The sequence below is a fragment of the Pseudophryne corroboree genome, chromosome 4, assembly GCF_028390025.1.
Source record: "Pseudophryne corroboree isolate aPseCor3 chromosome 4, aPseCor3.hap2, whole genome shotgun sequence".
NCBI classification, from domain to species: domain Eukaryota; kingdom Metazoa; phylum Chordata; class Amphibia; order Anura; family Myobatrachidae; genus Pseudophryne; species Pseudophryne corroboree.
In genome coordinates this window covers 200,758,820-200,778,084 of record NC_086447.1, presented here as the reverse complement: position 1 = coordinate 200,778,084, position 19,265 = coordinate 200,758,820, and the positions used below count along the sequence as shown (strand labels likewise).

The 19,265-nt window shown below is 48.5% G+C and overlaps 1 protein-coding gene across 5 annotated transcripts in view; it reads right to left on the bottom strand.

Annotated features, from left to right (window-relative positions):
• Positions 1-7,417, bottom strand: part of PASK (PAS domain containing serine/threonine kinase) — a 351,902-nt gene extending 344,485 nt beyond the window's left edge. The window contains exon 1 of one of the 5 annotated variants that reach the window (XM_063915754.1): positions 7,333-7,417. In XM_063915754.1, the coding sequence (XP_063771824.1) occupies positions 7,333-7,334 (2 nt within the window). In that variant the 5' untranslated portion in view covers positions 7,335-7,417. Of the gene's footprint in view, positions 1-4,845; positions 5,003-5,892; positions 6,012-7,332 lie in introns of those variants that run through there. The other 4 variants (XM_063915758.1, XM_063915756.1, XM_063915757.1 and 1 more) reach the window with 4 other exon arrangements.
• Between the last annotated feature and the right edge of the window lie 11,848 nt (positions 7,418-19,265).

The window sequence follows — 19,265 nt, the reverse complement described above, 5'->3', positions numbered from 1 at the left end:
TCAAATCCACATTCTTTAGTGGTTCAAACCAATTGGATTTGAGGAAATCTAAAACTACATTTAGATCCCACGGTGCCACCTTAGGCACCACAGGAGGCTGTATATGCAGTACTCCTTTGATAAAAATCTGGACCTCAGGGACTGAGGCCAATTCTTTTTGGAAGAATATTGATAGGGCCGAAATTTGAACCTTAATAGATCCCAATTTGAGACCCATAGACAATCCTGATTGCAGGAAATGTAGGAAAACGACCCAGTTGAAATTCCTCCATCGGAGCACTCCGCTGCTCGCACCACGCAACATATTTTCGCCAAATACGGCGATAATGCTTCGCGGTGACTTCCTTCCTTGCCTTTATCAAGGTAGGAATGACTTCTTCTGGAATGCCTTTTCCTTTTAGGATCTGGCATTCAAACGCCATGCCGTCAAACGCAGCCGCGGTAAGTCTTGAAAAAGACAAGGACCCTGCTGAAGCAGGTCCCTTCTCAGAAGTAGAGGCCACGGATCGTCCGTGACCATCTCTTGAAGTTCCGGGTACCAAGTCCTTCTTGGCCAATCCGGAGCCACTAGTCTTACTCCTCTTTGCCGTATAATCCTCAAAACCTTTGGTATGAGAGGCAGAGGAGGAAACACCTATACCGACTGGTACACCCAATGTGTTACCAGCGCGTCCACAGCTATTGCCTGCGGATCTCTTGACCTGGCGCAATACCTGTCCAGTGTCTTGTTGAGGCGAGACGCCATCATGTCCACCATTGGTTTTACCCAACGGTTTAATAGCATGTGGAAAACTTCTGGATGAAGTCCCCACTCTCCCGGGTGAAGGTCGTGTCTGCTGAGGAAGTCTGCTTCCCAGTTGTCCACGCCCGGGATGAATACTGCTGACAGTGCTATCACGTGATTCTCCGCCCAGCGAAGGATCCTGGCAGCTTCTGCCATTGCCCTCCTGCTTCTTGTGCCGCCCTGTCTGTTTACATGGGCGACTGCCGTGATGTTGTCCGACTGGATCAACACCGGTCTTCCTTGAAGCAGAGGTTTCGCCTGGCTTAGAGCATTGTAGATTGCTCTTAGTTCCAGAATGCTTATGTGAAGAGACTTTTTCAGGCTCGACCACACTCCCTGGAAATTTCTTCCCTGTGTGACTGCTCCCCAGCCTCTCAGGCTGGCATCCGTGGTCACCAGGATCCAATCCTGCATGCCGAATCTGCGGCCCTCCAATAGATGAGCCTCCTGCAACCACCACAGAAGGGATACCCTTGTCCTCGGCGACAGGGTTATCCGCAGGTGCATCTGAAGATGCGACCCTGACCATTTGTCCAACAGATCCCTTTGCATGGAATCTGCCGAAAGGGATTGCTTCGTAAGAAGCTACCATTTTTTCCCAGGACTCTTGTGCATTGATGTACAGACACCTTTCCTGGTTTTAGGAGGTTCCTGACCAGGTCAGATAACTCCTTGGCTTTTTCTTCGGGAAGAAAAACCTTTTTCTGAACTGTGTCCAGAATCATCCCCAGGAACAGCAGACGAGTTGTCGGCATTAATTGGGATTTTGGAATATTCAGAATCCATCCGTGCTGCTTTAGCACCTCTTGAGATAGTGCTAAACCCATCTCTAGCTGTTCTCTGGACCTTGCCCTTATTAGGAGATCGTCCAAGTATGGGATAATTAATACGCCTTTTCTTCGAAGAAGAAATATTATCTCGGCCATTACCTTTGTAAAGACCCGAGATGCCGTGGACAAACCAAACGGCAGCGTCTGAAACTGATAGTGACAGTTTTGTACAACGAACCTGAGGTACCCCTGGTGTGAGGGGTAATTGGAACGTGGAGATACGCATCCTTGATGTCCAAGGATACCATAAAGTCCCCTTCTTCCAGGTTCGCTATCACTGCTCTGAGTGACTCCATCTTGAACTTGAACTTCTTTATGTACAGGTTCAAGGACTTCAGATTTAGAATAGGCCTTACCGAGCCATCCGGCTTCGGTACCACAAAAAGAGTGGAATAATACCCCTTCCCTTGTTGTAGAAGAGGTACCTTGACTATCACCTGCTGAGAATACAGCTTGTGAATGGCTTCCAAAACCGTCTCCCTTTCTGAGGGGGACGTTGGTAAAGCAGACTTCAGGAAACGGCGAGGTGGCTCTGTCTCTAATTTCAACCTGTACCCCTGAGATATTATCTGCAGGATCCAGGGATTTACCTGCGAGTGAGCCCACTGCGCGCTGTAATTCTTGAGACGACCGCCTACCGCCCCCGAGTCCGCTTGCGAAGCCCCAGCGTCATGCTGAGGCTTTTGTAGAAGCCGGGGAGGGCTTCTGTTCCTGGGAAGGAGCTGCCTGTTGCTGTCTCTTCCCTCGTCCTCTGCCTCGTGGCAGATATGAATAGCCCTTTGCTCTCTTATTTTTAAAGGAACGAAAGGGCTGCGGTTGAAAGGTCGGTGCCTTTTTCTGTTGGGGAGTGACTTGAGGTAGAAAGGTGGATTTCCCGGCCGTAGCCGTGGCCACCAAATCCGATAGACCGACCCCAAATAACTCCTCTACGCATCGCCTGTCCACTGTCGTGTCCATAAAGCTCTTCTGGCCGAAATGGACATAGCACTTACCCGTGATGCCAGTGTGCAGATATCTCTCTGTGCATCACGCATATAAAGAAATGCATCCTTTATTTGTTCTAACGACAGTAAAATATTGTCCCTGTCCAGGGTATCAATATTTTCGATCAGGGACTCTGACCAAACTACCCCAGCACTGCACATCCAGGCAGTCGCAATATCTGGTCGTAGTATAACACCTGCATGTGTGTATATACCTTTTTGGATATTTTCCATCCTCATATCTGATGGATCTTTAAGTGCGGCCGTCTCAGGAGAGGGTAACGCCACTTGTTTTGATAAGCGTGTTAGCGCTTTGTCCACCCTAGGAGGTGTTTCCCAGCGCTCCCTAACCTCTGGCGGGAAAGGGTATAAAGCCAATAACTTCTTTGAAATTAGCAGTTTTTTTATCGGGGCACCCCACGCTTCATCACACACGTCATTTAATTCTTCTGATTCGGTAAAAACTACTGGTAGTTTTTTCACACCCCACATAATACCCTGTTTAGTGGTACCTGTAGTATCAGCTAAATGTAACATCTCCTTTATTGCCAAAATCATATAACGTGTGGCCCTACTGGAAAATACGGTTAATTCGTCACCTTCACCACCGGAATCAGTGCCTGTGTCTGGGTCTGTGTCGACCGACTGAGGCAAGGGGCGTTTTACAGCCCCTGACGGTATTTGAGGCGCCTGGACAGGCACTAATTGAGTGTCCGGCCGCCTCATGTCGGCAAACGACTGCTTAAGCGAGTTGACGCTATCCCGTAATTCCACAAAGGCATCCATTCTGGTGTCGACCCCCTAGGAGGTGACATCCTCATATTTGGCAATTGCTCCGCCTCCACACCAATAACGTCCTCATACATGTCGACACACACGTACCGACACACAGCAGACACACAGGGAATGCTCTATACGAAGACAGGACCCACTAGCCCTTTGGGGAGACAGAGGGAGAGTCTGCCAGCACACACCAAAAAGCGCTATATATGACAGGGATAGCCTTATGATTAAGTGCTCCCTTATAGCTGCTTTTATATTAATATATTGCCATTTATTTTGCCCCCCCTCTCTGTTATACCCTGTTTCTGTAGTGCAGTGCAGGGGAGAGACCTGGGAGCCTTCCTGACCAGCGGAGCTGTGACAGAAAATGGCGCCGTGTGCTGAGGAGATAGGCCCCGCCCCTTTTTCGGCGGGCTCGTCTCCCGCTATTTAGTACATTTAGGCAGGGGTAAATATCTCCATATAGCCTCTGGGGCTATATGTGAGGTATTTTTAGCCTTTTTAAAGGTTTTCATTTGCCTCCCAGGGCGCCCCCCCCCAGCGCCCTGCACCCTCAGTGACTGCCGTGTGAAGTGTGCTGAGAGGAAAATGGCGCACAGCTGCAGTGCTGTGCGCTACCTTAAGAAGACTGCAGGAGTCTTCAGCCGCCGATTCTGGACCTCTTCTTGCTTCAGCATCTGTGAGGGGGCCGGCGGCGTGGCTCCGGTGACCATCCAGGCTGTACCTGTGATCGTCCCTCTGGAGCTTCATGTCCAGTAGCCAAGAAGCCAATCCATCCTGCACGCAGGTGAGTTCACTTCTTCTCCCCTCTGTCCCTCGTTGCAGTGATCCTGTTGCCAGCAGGAATCACTGTAAAATAAAAAACCTAAGCTAAACTCTCTAAGCAGCTCTTTATGAGAGCCACCTAGAATTGCACCCTTCTCGGCCGGGCACAAAAATCTAACTGGAGTCTGGAGGAGGGTCATAGGGGGAGGAGCCAGTACACACCACCTGACCTGTAAAAGCTTTACTTTTGTGCCCTGTCTCCTGCGGAGCCGCTATTCCCCATGGTCCTTTCAGGAACCCCAGCATCCACTTAGGACGATAGAGAAATATTAGTTATTAGAAACACTAATTGTTATTGTGTGTCCTCCCACACAAGCAATGTAAGGAGCTGAGTGTGATGCAGAATGAAGGGTACATCATCTTGGTGACACGGCATTATGCACTAGGCTGCTACTAATAATACATGCTGTATACAGCAGTGTCAGGTCCTCAGGTAGGTCTGGTGCAGGAGCGGTACATAGACAAACAATGTGCATGATCAGACAAAGAATTGGCCTGCCACTACTTCCCAGTGTGACAAAGCAGCACGCTCCGCTCTCCATACTACACCAGCCAGCGCCTGCGGCTGCCCCGCACACACAGGTGCTACTGTCCTCCCCCCACCTCAGCAGCAGCCCGCACACAGCAGCACATTACTCACACGGTCCTGCTTGTTATTATGTCATCCTCCTTCCCACACAGACACAGATTCAGCGGAAAAGGCGGGATCAGTCATTTGAACGCGCCGCCCAATGAGAAACCCTCGCCAGTTGACTGTTAGGCGTATTTGCCAATTAAAGAGCTTAAAATGATGCCGAGGGAGGGACAAGCCTCTATTGTGCCAGAAAAGAGCGGGCCGGCGGTTGCTAGGGACGCCAGCAGCAGATTTGTTTACCTCAGTGTGCAGCAACCCTGCCTGTATTATACAGCAGCTGCAGCACTGAGCACAGGGGGCGTGTGTGTCTGGCTGGCTGGCTGGCTACAGCTGTACCGCTGCTGTATACTGCTCAACGATAAAGAGCTATATATGTAAAAAAAAAAAAAAAAGGGCAGATGCACATCGATTTAATACATGCACATTGTAGTCATTCTTCATGCTATTTCCCTCCAGACCCAGGGGAGTCTCACTGACTCACCCATAGTTCTGAATTAATAACATTTCATTTTATTTAACTTACAGTTTTGCAATAATGATATCGTTGCCATATATCATTTTAGACAGAGAGGGAAAACAATGTAGTAGGCACTCGTAGGCCTAGTATAGGTTTTCCAAAGGATGAGTTTTATAGATTACCAGCTCCCTTTTTCTAGCTACTGTACAGTGCATTAAAAAATGAGTGTGTCGCGGGCTGCGTTAAGGATGGCCATCGGGTGTGGTCACCATCAATGGTGATATGGCAAGTGACTAACGATAGTTCAACTATGCCATGGATGACCATCGATGGTTTCACCAATCAATGGTTATCCCTGTTCTTTTATTGGCTGCCCCGTGGGCCAATCAGAAATGGGGGCAGGGGATTGCAGGAGTCAGGGGTGTAGCAATGCTCCGTGTCCAGCACCTTATAAAAGTACAAAAAATAACAACACTGAGTTATGTTGTGCCACTGGTGGCGTATCTATAATGAGTGCAATGTGTGCGGTGCACACGGGCCCCTGGGTCCAGAGGGGCCCACACCGCACACACTGCACCCATTTCTTCTATACTTACCTGTCTGGTGTTCGTGTGTGGGCCCCCTCCTCTCCCGTAGCAAGCAGCGCTGCTCTTAGCTCTCTGAGCACTAGAAACTCTGGTGCATGTGCAGCTCTCCAAAAAAATGGCCACCGCAACATTTTCCAGAGATATGCGCTGTAGACTTTGGCACTGTGCCAGAGTCTCTAGTGCTCAGAGCACTAACAGCATGCTGCCGGCTGCGGGAGAGGAGGGGTCCCATACACGGAAACCGCACACAGGTCCCCTCCTCTCTAGATACGCCCCCTGTGTGCCATCGATGGAGGGGAATCATCTGGTTCTTCCCCATCGATGGCAAAGGTATTTGACATCGGCCATAAACCATCGATGATTATGAAACTTCGATGGTCAACAGCCATCCCTAGGCTGCGTTCTCAGATGCATAGCCGCAAGCAAAGGAGGCCATGATCATACTGGGACACTGTACCTGCCATAGGGGTGCTGCAAGTTTTGATAAGTGCGGCCAATGGAGACATCTAAAGACACACCAATAGCTATAACACTGTATACACAGACGCTAAACGTGGGGGTGTCAGTCCTTACACATTCAGACACAACGATGTACACTAAGGACGGATGGGAAACTGCCAATAGATGCATCTGTGTGCAACTCAGAATCAGGCCCATAGTGTGGTCTCCACCTTATTTATTTTGTTATTATTTATTTACCGTTTCTTACATAGCGCAGCAAATTCCGCTGCGCTTTACAATTGGAAACAATTATAACACAAAACTGGGTGATAACAGACATAGAGGTAGGAAGGCCCAGCTCGCCAGCTTACAATCTATTGGGAAATAGGCATAGGTACACAAGGAGAGGTGCTATTTATCTTTAGCGTTACTTACACACTACAGTTCTGCCAGCTTTCAGCTCAGTGTGTGCCTGCAACCCTAATAGGCCCTACACACTGGCCGATCCGCCGCCGAGCTGCCCGACGGCGGAATACGGCCGACGAGCGACCCGGCGGCGGGGGGGGGGGGCAGTGACGGGGGGAGTGAAGTATCTTCACTCCCCCCGTCACCCGGCTGCATTCAAGTGCAGGCAAATATGGACAAGATCATCCATATTGGCCTGCATGTACAGCCGACGGGGGACCAGCGATGAACGAGCGCGGGGCCGCGCATCGTTCATCGCTGGAGCCTCCACACTGCACGATATGAACGTTATCTCGTTCATTAATGAACAAGATCGTTCATATCGTGCAGTCATGTTGGCCAGTGTGTAGGGCCCTTTAGTTTTCAGGGAAGTCACATGTTTCACATAATTGTCTGTGGACATTTGGAAAAGTCTCTAGGTTTCAATTTTAAAAAATACGCAAATTAAAATCCATTTTTCATGCACACTGGAAATAATTTATAAAAATACATCTTAATTCTCAGGACCGTATAAATTCATATGTATTAAGAAGAGTATTTTACATGCACAAGTGATATTCTGGCCACGCTCAGTAAGCTTGACATGATGGGTGTTGTAGAGCTCCATTCATCGTCTGCACAGGCGTGCTCTGTTTCACCAGCTATGCAGCAGATTAGCTTTGGAAACTTTTTTTTTAAATGTTGTCAGCTGTGGCACATAGCTCTGAGTGATCACAAGGCTAATGTCGCAGGAACGGCCCACACCAACAGCTATTTCTTATTAAAGGATAAATTATTAACTGATATAAAAAAAAACGGTACACATGGTAATAATTGTAAATGATATTTAGACAATACTTGCCTATCTGACCCTCTCCATGAGGGAGAAAATGCTCTGTTCCTGGACTTTCCTGGTAATGTATGATTGCCATCACCTGTGGTGAAACACCTTTCTTATCAATTAACTAGCTCACCACAGGTGATGGCAATCATACATTACCAGGCAAGTCCAGGAACAGAGCATTTTCTCCCTCATGGAGAGGGTCAGGTAGGCAAGTATGATTTAGACTTTTATTAAGGTTATACTATTAATGCCAGGTTATTCAAATGCGAGTTGCAGACCCTTAAAGCCAGCGGTGCAAGCATGCGGGTACGGGTGGGTACGGCGTACCCTTAATAATTTCACAGTGGGTACACCGTACCCACACCGATGGGCCGCCGCTCGCTACCGCTGATGCAGACCCTCCAACATGACCCGCCCCACTAGGTACAAAATGCTCTGTTTCTGGACTTCCCTCTTAATTTATGATTTCAATCACCTGTGCTGAACTAGTTAAATGATAAGAAAGCTGTTTCTTCACAGGTGATGGCAATAATAAATTAAGAGGGAAATCCAGAAACAGAGCATTTTGTACCTAGTGGGGCGGGTCATGTTGGAGGGTATGCTGATGTGGGGGGAGGAGAGCGCAGCCTGTGCCTCTCCTGCCCCTCGATGTCTTCGTTCAAATCAGTGCCGCCCGTGAGCCAATCAGAGCTCGCGGAGCTTTGATTGGCTCACGGATCGGCGCTGAATTGAACTCACCCGCACCCGCCGGTGACTGAGAGGAAGGAGAGGCGCAGGCTGCGCTCTCCTCCCCTCACACACACAGGAGACAGGACAGCAGCTGTGAGCAGCAGGGGGGGGGGTGCTTCATGTATACCTGGCACTGGGGGCATATCTGGCACTGGGGGGGACATGTATACCTGCCACAGGGGGGCATGTATACCTGCCACAGGGGGGCATATCTGGCACTGGGGGCATATCTGGCACTGGGGGGACATGTGTATCTGGCACTGGGGCCATATCTGGCACTGGGGGGACATGTGTTTCTGGCACTGGGGGCATATCTGGCACTGGGGGGGGACATGTGTATCTGGCACTGGGGGTATATCTGGCACTGCGGGGACATGTGTATCTGGCACTGGGGGCATATCTGGCACTGGGAGGGGGGCATTTATGTATCTGGCACTGGGGGGCAATGTATATCTGACACAGTGGGGGCATTTGTGTATCTGGCACTGTGGGGCAATGTGTATCTGGCACAGTGGGGGCATTTGTGTATCTGGCACTGTGGGGCAATGTGTATCTGGCACTGTGGGGCAATGCAGGGCCGTAACTACGTGTGTGCCAAGTGGGCCTGGCACACAGCGCAGTTGCCCTGAGGGCGCACGGCCAGCGGCATGTAATGAGTCAAATTGACTCATTACATGCCGCCTCTGCTGTGTGCGCCGCCGCGCTGTGGAGGGAGAAGAGAGCAGCGCCGGGCAGCGGAGAAGGAGGAGGAGGGAGGGGGACTGGAGCCGCAGCAGCGCTATTTAATTGGTAGTAAGCGCCGCTGCAGCTGTCCCCTCTCCTTCCGTATTGGCTGTCCGGCGCTGCTGTGGATGCTGGGATGTGGCCTATACTGTAGACAATCTGTAGTGTTAAATATTAGTACTGTATTCCACACAGGATCCAATTTATAAAAAGGCATTTGGAAACCCCCACTCTACAAATCCTGTGTTTGCCACTGTATGTCAGAACATGAAGCAGACTAAAATTGGGGCCACAAGTCAGTGGTCTGGAAAATAAGTGTATAAATCAATTAATACAGTAGATGGATTCACAGCAGCATGGAAGTAAACAGAGACGACATCACAACAATCCAATATATATATATATATATATATATGTGTGTATATATGGGTAATACAAGAGTACACGATGTGGCTCTACGTTGGATATTGGAGGTGGCACCGTATGACACAGAAAAATGCCCAGATGAACAATGTTATTAAAATGTGTCTATGTATATGCACATATCATGCATCCCCAGGTGTACTACAGGCTGATACTCTGCATGAATCTCAACTCAATAAATGAGGCTCATCTTTCACTACTTATTCCAGTAGTAAAAATAAAATATCCAAAAAACTAAAGGGGTTATGCAGGGGTGTATCTACCTATTGGCCAGGATGGCACTCGCCAGGGGCGCCAGGCAAGGAGGGGGCGCCGCCTGGCTGTATCACCCGCGGCCAAAGGATAGAAAAGCAGTACTGTCAGACTGCACCTGGTGAGAGTCTGTTACTGCTGGAGCGGCGCAGGTGTCCGGCAGCACCGCACTTGTAATCAGACTCATAATAAACTACAGCTCCCAGCAGCCCTTGTTGCTGGGAGCTCCCGGCAGCAAGGGCTGCTGGTAACTGTAGTTTATTGTGAGTCTGATTACAAGTGCGGTACTGCCGGACACTCGTCTGATCACTAGGGCAGTGCGGTGCTGACGGACAGCGGCGCCGCGCCGCGCCGGTAGTAACAGACTCTCACCAGGTACACAGCAATTGTTATATAGCACAGTGCTATAGATCTATTTGTTGTTGAAGTTAATAATAAAGTGTCAGTGTTTGGGAGAAGGGACTGTAGTACCTTGAAAACTACACAATTATCATGCATGTTAGATGTAAGTAAGTAGTAAGTAAGCGAAAACTTTAACTTGTTGAGTGTAATAAAGAAAACACATATCTTACCTATTTCAAGGCCATGTTCAAGGAAATGTATATCAGTTAATTGTATAATTGATAATTTTATCTTGAAAGTGATGGCACCCTGATGTTTCTTCTAACAGGAAGCCCTTCTACCATCCAACTAATGGTGTTTGGTTAATGGCTGGGTCCATTTGAGGCGCATCTCACAGCAGCTCATTAGCATTTCATTCAGGATGCAGTCAAGATGCCAGCGTTTGGCATCCCGGTGGTCGGAAAGCTGACGCCAGCATCCTGAAACTGCTCAGAATGCGGATGCTGGCCTCCCAACATAGATAGCGATGCAGAATGCCAAAATCTGGATCGAGTTGGTGCCAAAGTCTCCACTGGCAAGCCGCGTGGGAAGGTTAGGGTTAGGCTGCGAGGGCGGGAGGGCTAGGGTTAGGCTGCAGGGAGGGAGATTAGGAAGGGTGGGTAAGGGTTAAGCACCACTGAAGAGGCTTTTGGGGGGGCGGGGCGGGTTAAGGTCAGGCTGTAGGAAAGGTGGGTTAGGGGGAGGGATAGTGTAACGTGAATACGACACACAACTGTGCGGTGTAATGTGAATGAGGGACACTACTGTGAGGCATAATTTGAATTGGAAGTACTATTGTGTCCACGCCCTTACCCCACAAGACCATGCCCCATTTCCAATACTCACATCTTATTCCAAATGTGTGTAGGGGGGGCGCCAGCCCCTTACTTTGCCACGGGCGCTCGGACCCCTAGATACACCCCTGGGGTTATGAATAAACATGTAAGGCAGTTGACTTCATCTATAAACTATATTGTCTAAATAAAATCTTTCTTTCGGGTTATACTGATACTTGATCTTCTGCCAGAAATCACTTGTTGAAGATACTGAAAATCAATGTAGCTGTTATCCTATATAATAAAAGGCTAACGCTGCTCCTCACCTCTGTGGAGGGAATTCAAGTGTTTTGCGCCCAACGGAGCAATTCAAGTGTTGCTCCGTTTGGATGCACACAGCTGCCGACGCTGACAATACTATTATGTTGTTCCATCATTTTTATAGTCTGGTTACTAGTTTTGACATAATGTGGGATATTCAATTGTTTGAAAAGTCAGTTTGGTGTCTGTTTTCTCCTGTCTAAAGGTGGGTACACACTGGCCGATATATCGGCCGTTCTCTGTTGAACAGCCGATATATTACGGGTCCGTCGACCAGTGTGTACAGCCGATACTGTTAGATATGAGGAAAAAGGGGATGGGAAATCTACTGCACTAGTAATTAGATAACAAATTAATTCTAATCACAAAAGCCCCATTTTGTATTATGCCACCTTAAATCTGGTCACACATTGTGGGGGTGCTGCCACACCATATATGTTGCCAACATATAAGAACAGTTTTGAAGGAAGGGGAAAGAATTGGACTGTGGGTGGCGCACTGAAGTTAAATAAACACTCTCTTAAAATGTAACTTTTAATTCATTCAAATTTAAAAAAACAATAACTGTGAAATATTAAAATAAATCTAGACAAGTGCAAGACACTGTCACGATCCGGGTATCTGGACGCCATTTCTTACCCATCAGATGCCTCCTAAGGCTGGCTCAGCGCTCCAGGACCGGATCCCATCTGTTATCCTAATGTTCACATTCCTGCATCCTCTCCTGTCTCTCTGAGACGCTGTCACAGTAACGCCTTATTACATCTGGCATGGCGTCTCCCGCGGCCTCCGCCGCCGTCCCTGAGCTTCTGCATGCAGAGTGTCAGAGTGGCGATTACGTCAGCCGCGGCCTCCGCTGTGTCCGCGTGGTTGGATGTGCACTTGTCAGCCTGGCGTCTCCTGTCTCCAGTGGCCGGCGCCGCCATTACTGTTTTCATTACCACATGGATTACAAACCAAACTTCCCTCCAAGTGTCTGCATGGGCGCAGCCATCTTGGATTCTGTCAGCTGATCATTTCCTCCAATCTGTTGTCAGTATTGTTAATCTGCATAATTGCCTAGCCAATCCCTTCCTTGCTGCAGGTATAAATACACTGTGCCTGAGCAAGGAAGGCGTCAGTGCTTTGGTTGTCAAACCTAGTTCCTGTTTGTCTCTCTCCTGTGATTGTCTTCCAGGTTCCAGCTCCTGTCTCAAGACTTCCACCATAGAGACCCGCACCAGCATTCCACCTGCGGTGTAGCCTGACTCTCCAATCCATTGTGGATTCATCTGTTTCCAGCTAAAACATTACCTGCTTCCAGCTCAGCTTTCAGCAGAGTACAGCTTCCCTTAAAGGGCCGGTGTCCTTTCTACACTTTACCACTCTCCACCGGTATTATTATTTCTCCGCTCTCAAGTTCTACATTTCAGTTCATATTTCATCGCTCCCAAGTTCATCTATTACTTAACTGGTTCCAGCCAGTATCCACTCCGTGCTAACAACAGTCTGGTTCCAGCCAGTATCCACAGCAGCTGTTTTACCTTCAGCAACCCAGCTTTTCCTGGAACATCAGCTGGCACAATCCTGGGTTATCTCCATTGCTACAGTCGGGCCTGGTAAGGACTTTTCATCTAGAAGATCATAAGAACTATCTCACACTACCAGTGCCCTGTGGCTCCTGCCATCCTGTAGTACCCAGGAACTGTATTTATTATTTGCTGACTTTTACGTTTTCTTTTACTGCTGCTGTGTTGCGGAGTTGTCATAATAAACATCATTGACTTTTATCCAAGTTGTCGTGGTCACGCCTTCGGGCAGTTATTATTCATGTTACTTACATGTCCAGGGGTCTGATACAACCTCCCAGGTTCCGGTACATCTCAGCCCCTACAACTGAGGCTGCCTCCCGTCAGCTCAGGCCCTCAGTTGTGACAGTAAGCACTGACCTAATGAATCCAGCCGGAGACCAGGATCAAGCGGCCAGGCCGATGCAAGAACTGGCAGCCCGACTAGAACATCAGGAGGCTGCACAGGGCCACATCATCCGCTGTCTCCAGGATCTCTCTACTCGGCTGGATGGGATTCAGACAACTCTCCGTGGATCAGGCGCATCTGGTGCGTCAACCACAGTGACTCCAGTTATAACCCCACCCACCTTACCCATTTCTGCTCCACGTCTTCATCTTCCAACGCCAGCAAAATTTGACGGATCTCCAAGATTCTGCAGGGGATTTCTCAACCAGTGTGAGATTCAGTTTGAGCTACAACCTGGCAATTTTTCCAGTGACCGTACAAAAATTGCCTACATTATCTCTCTTCTCAGTGGCTCCGCCCTTGACTGGGCATCACCGTTATGGGAGAGGTCCGACACCCTGCTATCTTCTTACACTGCATTCGTGTCAACATTCAGGCGCATCTTCGACGAGCCAGGCCGGGTAACCTCAGCTTCATCCGAGATTCTCCGTTTACACCAGGGGTCACGTACTGTAGGACAATATCTGATACAGTTCCAGATCCTGGCATCCGAACTGGCATGGAACGACGAGGCCCTGTATGCTGCATTCTGGCATGGCTTATCTGAGCTTATTAAAGATGAGTTAGCTACCAGAGACTTACCTTCTAAGTTAGATGAGCTAATCTCACTCTGCACGAAAGTTGATTTACGTTTCAGAGAGAGAGCAACTGAGCGTGGAAGATCATCTGCTCCAAAATCTTCTGCTCCTCCTCCTCGTCAACTGTCACCATCTAAAGATGAGCCCATGCAAATTGGCCGTTCCCGTTTAACTCCTGCTGAGCGCCGAAGACGCCTCTCTGAGTCTCTTTGTCTTTACTGTGCAGCTCCGTCTCACACCATCAATGCCTGTCCCGAACGTCCGGGAAAACTCCAAACCCTAGCTCGCCCAGGAGAGGGCCGGCTAGGAGTAATGATCTCCTCTCCATCTCCTCATGATTGTAATCTCCCAGTCTCGCTTCAAGTTGCTCAACGTTATCGGAACGTCATTGCCCTCCTTGATTCCGGAGCAGCTGGGAACTTTATTACTGAAGCCTATGTTAAACGGTGGTCCCTACCCACCGAGAGACTTCCTTCCTCCTTTTCCTTAACTGCCGTGGATGGCAGTAAAATTTTTGATACTGTTATTGCTCTAAGGACTCTACCAGTTCGTCTGAGAGTGGGAGTTCTTCATTCCGAACTTATTTCACTTTTAGTGATTCCAAGAGCCACACATCCTGTGGTCCTGGGCCTTCCATGGCTCCGTCTTCACAATCCTACAATTGATTGGACGACTACGCAAATCCTGGCATGGGGTTCCTCCTGTGCAGAGACATGTTTGTTTAAAGTATTGCCTGTCTGTTCTTCCTCCCCCAGGTCGTCTGATGTTCCACCTCCTCCATATCAAGATTTCACGGATGTGTTCAGTAAAGCTTCTGCTGATATCCTTCCTCCTCATAGAGAATGGGACTGCCCGATTGATCTCGTTCCAGGGAAGGTTCCACCTCGAGGCCGAACTTATCCGTTGTCTCTGCCTGAGACGCATTCTATGGAGGAATACATTAAAGAGAACCTAGCAAAGGGGTTCATTCGACCTTCTTCTTCCCCAGCCGGCGCAGGCTTCTTTTTTGTAAAAAAGAAAGATGGTGGTCTGCGGCCGTGCATCGACTACAGAGGTTTGAACGACATTACCATCAAGAACCGTTATCCTTTACCCCTGATTACTGAGCTCTTTGACAGAGTTAGCGGAGCTACCATCTTTACAAAGCTGGACTTGCGAGGTGCATACAATCTCATCCGGATCCGTGAGGGTGACGAGTGGAAGACCGCCTTTAACACCCGTGACGGACATTATGAGTACCTCGTCATGCCCTTCGGATTGAGCAATGCTCCAGCTGTCTTCCAGCATTTTGTCAATGAGATCTTCAGAGACATTCTATACCGTCATGTCGTGGTCTATCTAGACGATATCCTCATTTTTGCCAACGATTTAGAGGAACATCGTTTTTGGGTTAAAGAGGTTCTGTCCCGTCTCCGTGTCAATCATCTCTATTGCAAATTAGAAAAATGCGTCTTTGAAGTCAAGTCCATTCCGTTTCTAGGGTACATTGTGTCCGGTTCCGGACTAGAGATGGATCCTGAGAAACTACAAGCAATTCAGAATTGGCCGGTACCCTTAACCCTCAAAGGGGTCCAGAGGTTCTTAGGGTTCGCCAATTATTACCGAAAGTTTATACGAGACTTTTCCACCATTGTGGCGCCTATTACTGCTTTCACCAAGAAGGGTGCTAACCCGTCCAAGTGGTCTGAAGAAGCCATGCAAGCTTTTCATCTTTTAAAACAGAGGTTCATCTCTGCGCCTGTCCTGAAACAGCCTGACATCGACTCTCCTTTCATCCTAGAGGTGGATGCCTCCTCCGTTGGAGTAGGAGCGGTGTTATCTCAGAGGGCTAAAGATGGCCATTTACATCCTTGCAGTTTCTTCTCCCGGAAGTTCTCCCCAGCTGAGCGCAACTATGCCATTGGCGACCAGGAGTTGCTAGCCATCAAGCTCGCTCTAGAAGAGTGGAGGTATCTGTTGGAGGGAGCTTCTCATTTAATCACCATACTTACAGACCACAAGAACCTTTTATACCTGAAGGGCGCACAATGTCTCAACCCTCGTCAGGCCAGATGGGCACTTTTCTTTTCCAGGTTCGACTTTAAACTCCAGTTCTGTCCGGGCTCTCAGAATCGCAAGGCCGATGCCCTTTCCCGCTCATGGGAGCAAGAAAATGAGTCAGAGTCTTCAGACAAGCATCCTATTATAAATCCGTTGGCATTCTCCATGGTAGGGATGGACTCTACGCCCCCATCAGGGAAAAGTTTTGTGAAGCCGATGCTAAGGAAGAAGCTCATGCATTGGGCCCATGCTTCCCGTTTTGCCGGACATACAGGTATCCAAAAAACCCTGGAGTTTATCTCTAGGTCCTATTGGTGGCCAACTCTGAAAAAAGACGTCTTGGAGTTTATTGCATCTTGCCCAAAGTGTGCCCAACATAAAGTATCCCGCCAGTCGCCTGCGGGGCAACTGGTTCCACTATCCGTTCCCCGTCGACCATGGACCCACTTGTCGATGGATTTCATTACAGACTTACCCATGTGCAACAAGTTCAATACCATCTGGGTGGTAGTTGACCGGTTCACCAAGATGGCACACTTCATTCCTCTCACCGGTCTTCCGTCAGCTTCCAAGTTGGCTCAAGTATTCATACAAGAGATCTTCCGACTCCACGGTCTTCCTGAAGAAATTATCTCAGATCGAGGAGTTCAATTCACAGCCAAATTCTGGCAAAGTTTATGTCAAGTCCTCCAAGTCAAGCTAAAGTTTTCCACGGCTTACCATCCTCAGACCAATGGTCAAACCGAGAGGGTGAATCAGGACTTGGAGGCCTTCCTCCGCATCTATGTGTCCTCCTCTCAAGATGACTGGGTTCAATTACTTCCCTGGGCCGAGTTCTGTCATAACAACCAGTATCATTCTTCATCTTCTTCAACACCATTCTTCACCAACTTTGGATTCCACCCTAAAGTCCCTGAGTTCCAACCGCTTCCAGCAACTTCTGTTCCCGCAGTGGATATCACCTTGCATCAGTTTGCCAATATCTGGAAGAGCGTACGATCAGCTCTGCTCAAGGCATCGTTCAGGTACAAGAAGTTTGCGGATAAGAAGCGTCGAGCAGTTCCTGCTCTCAAGGTGGGTGATCGGGTATGGTTATCCACGAAGAATTTGAGGTTAAGAGTTCCCAGTATGAAGTTTGCACCTCGCTATATCGGTCCTTTCAAGATTGAACAAGTCATCAATCCTGTTGCTTACAGACTCCAGTTGCCTCCCTTCTTAAAAATACCCAGGACATTCCATGTTTCCCTGTTGAAACCGCTGATCTTGAATCGGTTTCATTCCTCACTTCCTCCAACTCCGAAAGTCCAAACTCAACGAGGCGTTGAGTATGAAGTGGCCAAGATCCTGGACTCACGTCACCGTTACAGTCAACTACAGTATCTTATTGACTGGAAGGGTTACGGCCCTGAGGAACGTTCATGGACCAATGCTTCTGATGTCCATGCTCCTGCCTTGGTCCGGAGATTCCATTCCAAGTTTCCTCAAAAGCCAAAGAAGTGTCCTGGGGCCACTCCTAAAGGGGGGGGTGCTGTCACGATCCGGGTATCTGGACGCCATTTCTTACCCATCAGATGCCTCCTAAGGCTGGCTCAGCGCTCCAGGACCGGATCCCATCTGTTATCCTAATGTTCACATTCCTGCATCCTCTCCTGTCTCTCTGAGACGCTGTCACAGTAACGCCTTATTACATCTGGCATGGCGTCTCCCGCGGCCTCCGCCGCCGTCCCTGAGCTTCTGCATGCAGAGTGTCAGAGTGGCGATTACGTCAGCCGCGGCCTCCGCTGTGTCCGCGTGGTTGGATGTGCACTTGTCAGCCTGGCGTCTCCTGTCTCCAGTGGCCGGCGCCGCCATTACTGTTTTCATTACCACATGGATTACAAACCAAACTTCCCTCCAAGTGTCTGCATGGGCGCAGCCATCTTGGATTCTGTCAGCTGATCATTTCCTCCAATCTGTTGTCAGTATTGTTAATCTGCATAATTGCCTAGCCAATCCCTTCCTTGCTGCAGGTATAAATACACTGTGCCTGAGCAAGGAAGGCGTCAGTGCTTTGGTTGTCAAACCTAGTTCCTGTTTGTCTCTCTCCTGTGATTGTCTTCCAGGTTCCAGCTCCTGTCTCAAGACTTCCACCATAGAGACCCGCACCAGCATTCCACCTGCGGTGTAGCCTGACTCTCCAATCCATTGTGGATTCATCTGTTTCCAGCTAAAACATTACCTGCTTCCAGCTCAGCTTTCAGCAGAGTACAGCTTCCCTTAAAGGGCCGGTGTCCTTTCTACACTTTACCACTCTCCACCGGTATTATTATTTCTCCGCTCTCAAGTTCTACATTTCAGTTCATATTTCATCGCTCCCAAGTTCATCTATTACTTAACTGGTTCCAGCCAGTATCCACTCCGTGCTAACAACAGTCTGGTTCCAGCCAGTATCCACAGCAGCTGTTTTACCTTCAGCAACCCAGCTTTTCCTGGAACATCAGCTGGCACAATCCTGGGTTATCTCCATTGCTACAGTCGGGCCTGGTAAGGACTTTTCATCTAGAAGATCATAAGAACTATCTCACACTACCAGTGCCCTGTGGCTCCTGCCATCCTGTAGTACCCAGGAACTGTATTTATTATTTGCTGACTTTTACGTTTTCTTTTACTGCTGCTGTGTTGCGGAGTTGTCATAATAAACATCATTGACTTTTATCCAAGTTGTCGTGGTCACGCCTTCGGGCAGTTATTATTCATGTTACTTACATGTCCAGGGGTCTGATACAACCTCCCAGGTTCCGGTACATCTCAGCCCCTACAACTGAGGCTGCCTCCCGTCAGCTCAGGCCCTCAGTTGTGACAGACACAGTGTAACATAAATATTAAAAAACACACTCTCTTACTCCAATGTATTGTGCAATATCTAATATATTATATACGGTAATGATGGGTTCTATGACCTTATGGTAAATCAACTTAGTGCTGTCAGGAAGTTACCCCTATCAATAGCTGGGTACAATGAGTGCGAACGATAGTATGATATTCCCACGTATAATCACCGATCCCAGTGAATCTCAGATAAGTGTATTGTTATCAATAAATTCCCATGCAGAAGGCAAAATTATCTAATAGATGGTAGAGAGTTTACCAACATCACATGAATTGATAAATATATTTTGAGAAGTGCCTCTCTGTACCTAGTGTATTGGCATTCTCAGTCACTGCTGTCAGCGCCACTCTATTATTATATACATTAATAGGTGCTCTCAGTCTCTGCTGTCAGCGTCCCTATATTACTAGGTACAGATTATTTATATTTAGGAGGTACACCGCTGAATACCAGTTATCAGCTTGAATTATTCACAGAAACAAGTTGGTTGTGGCGTATCTTATAGTGTATGTAGGCGTTCTCAGTCTATGCTGTCAACGCATGGG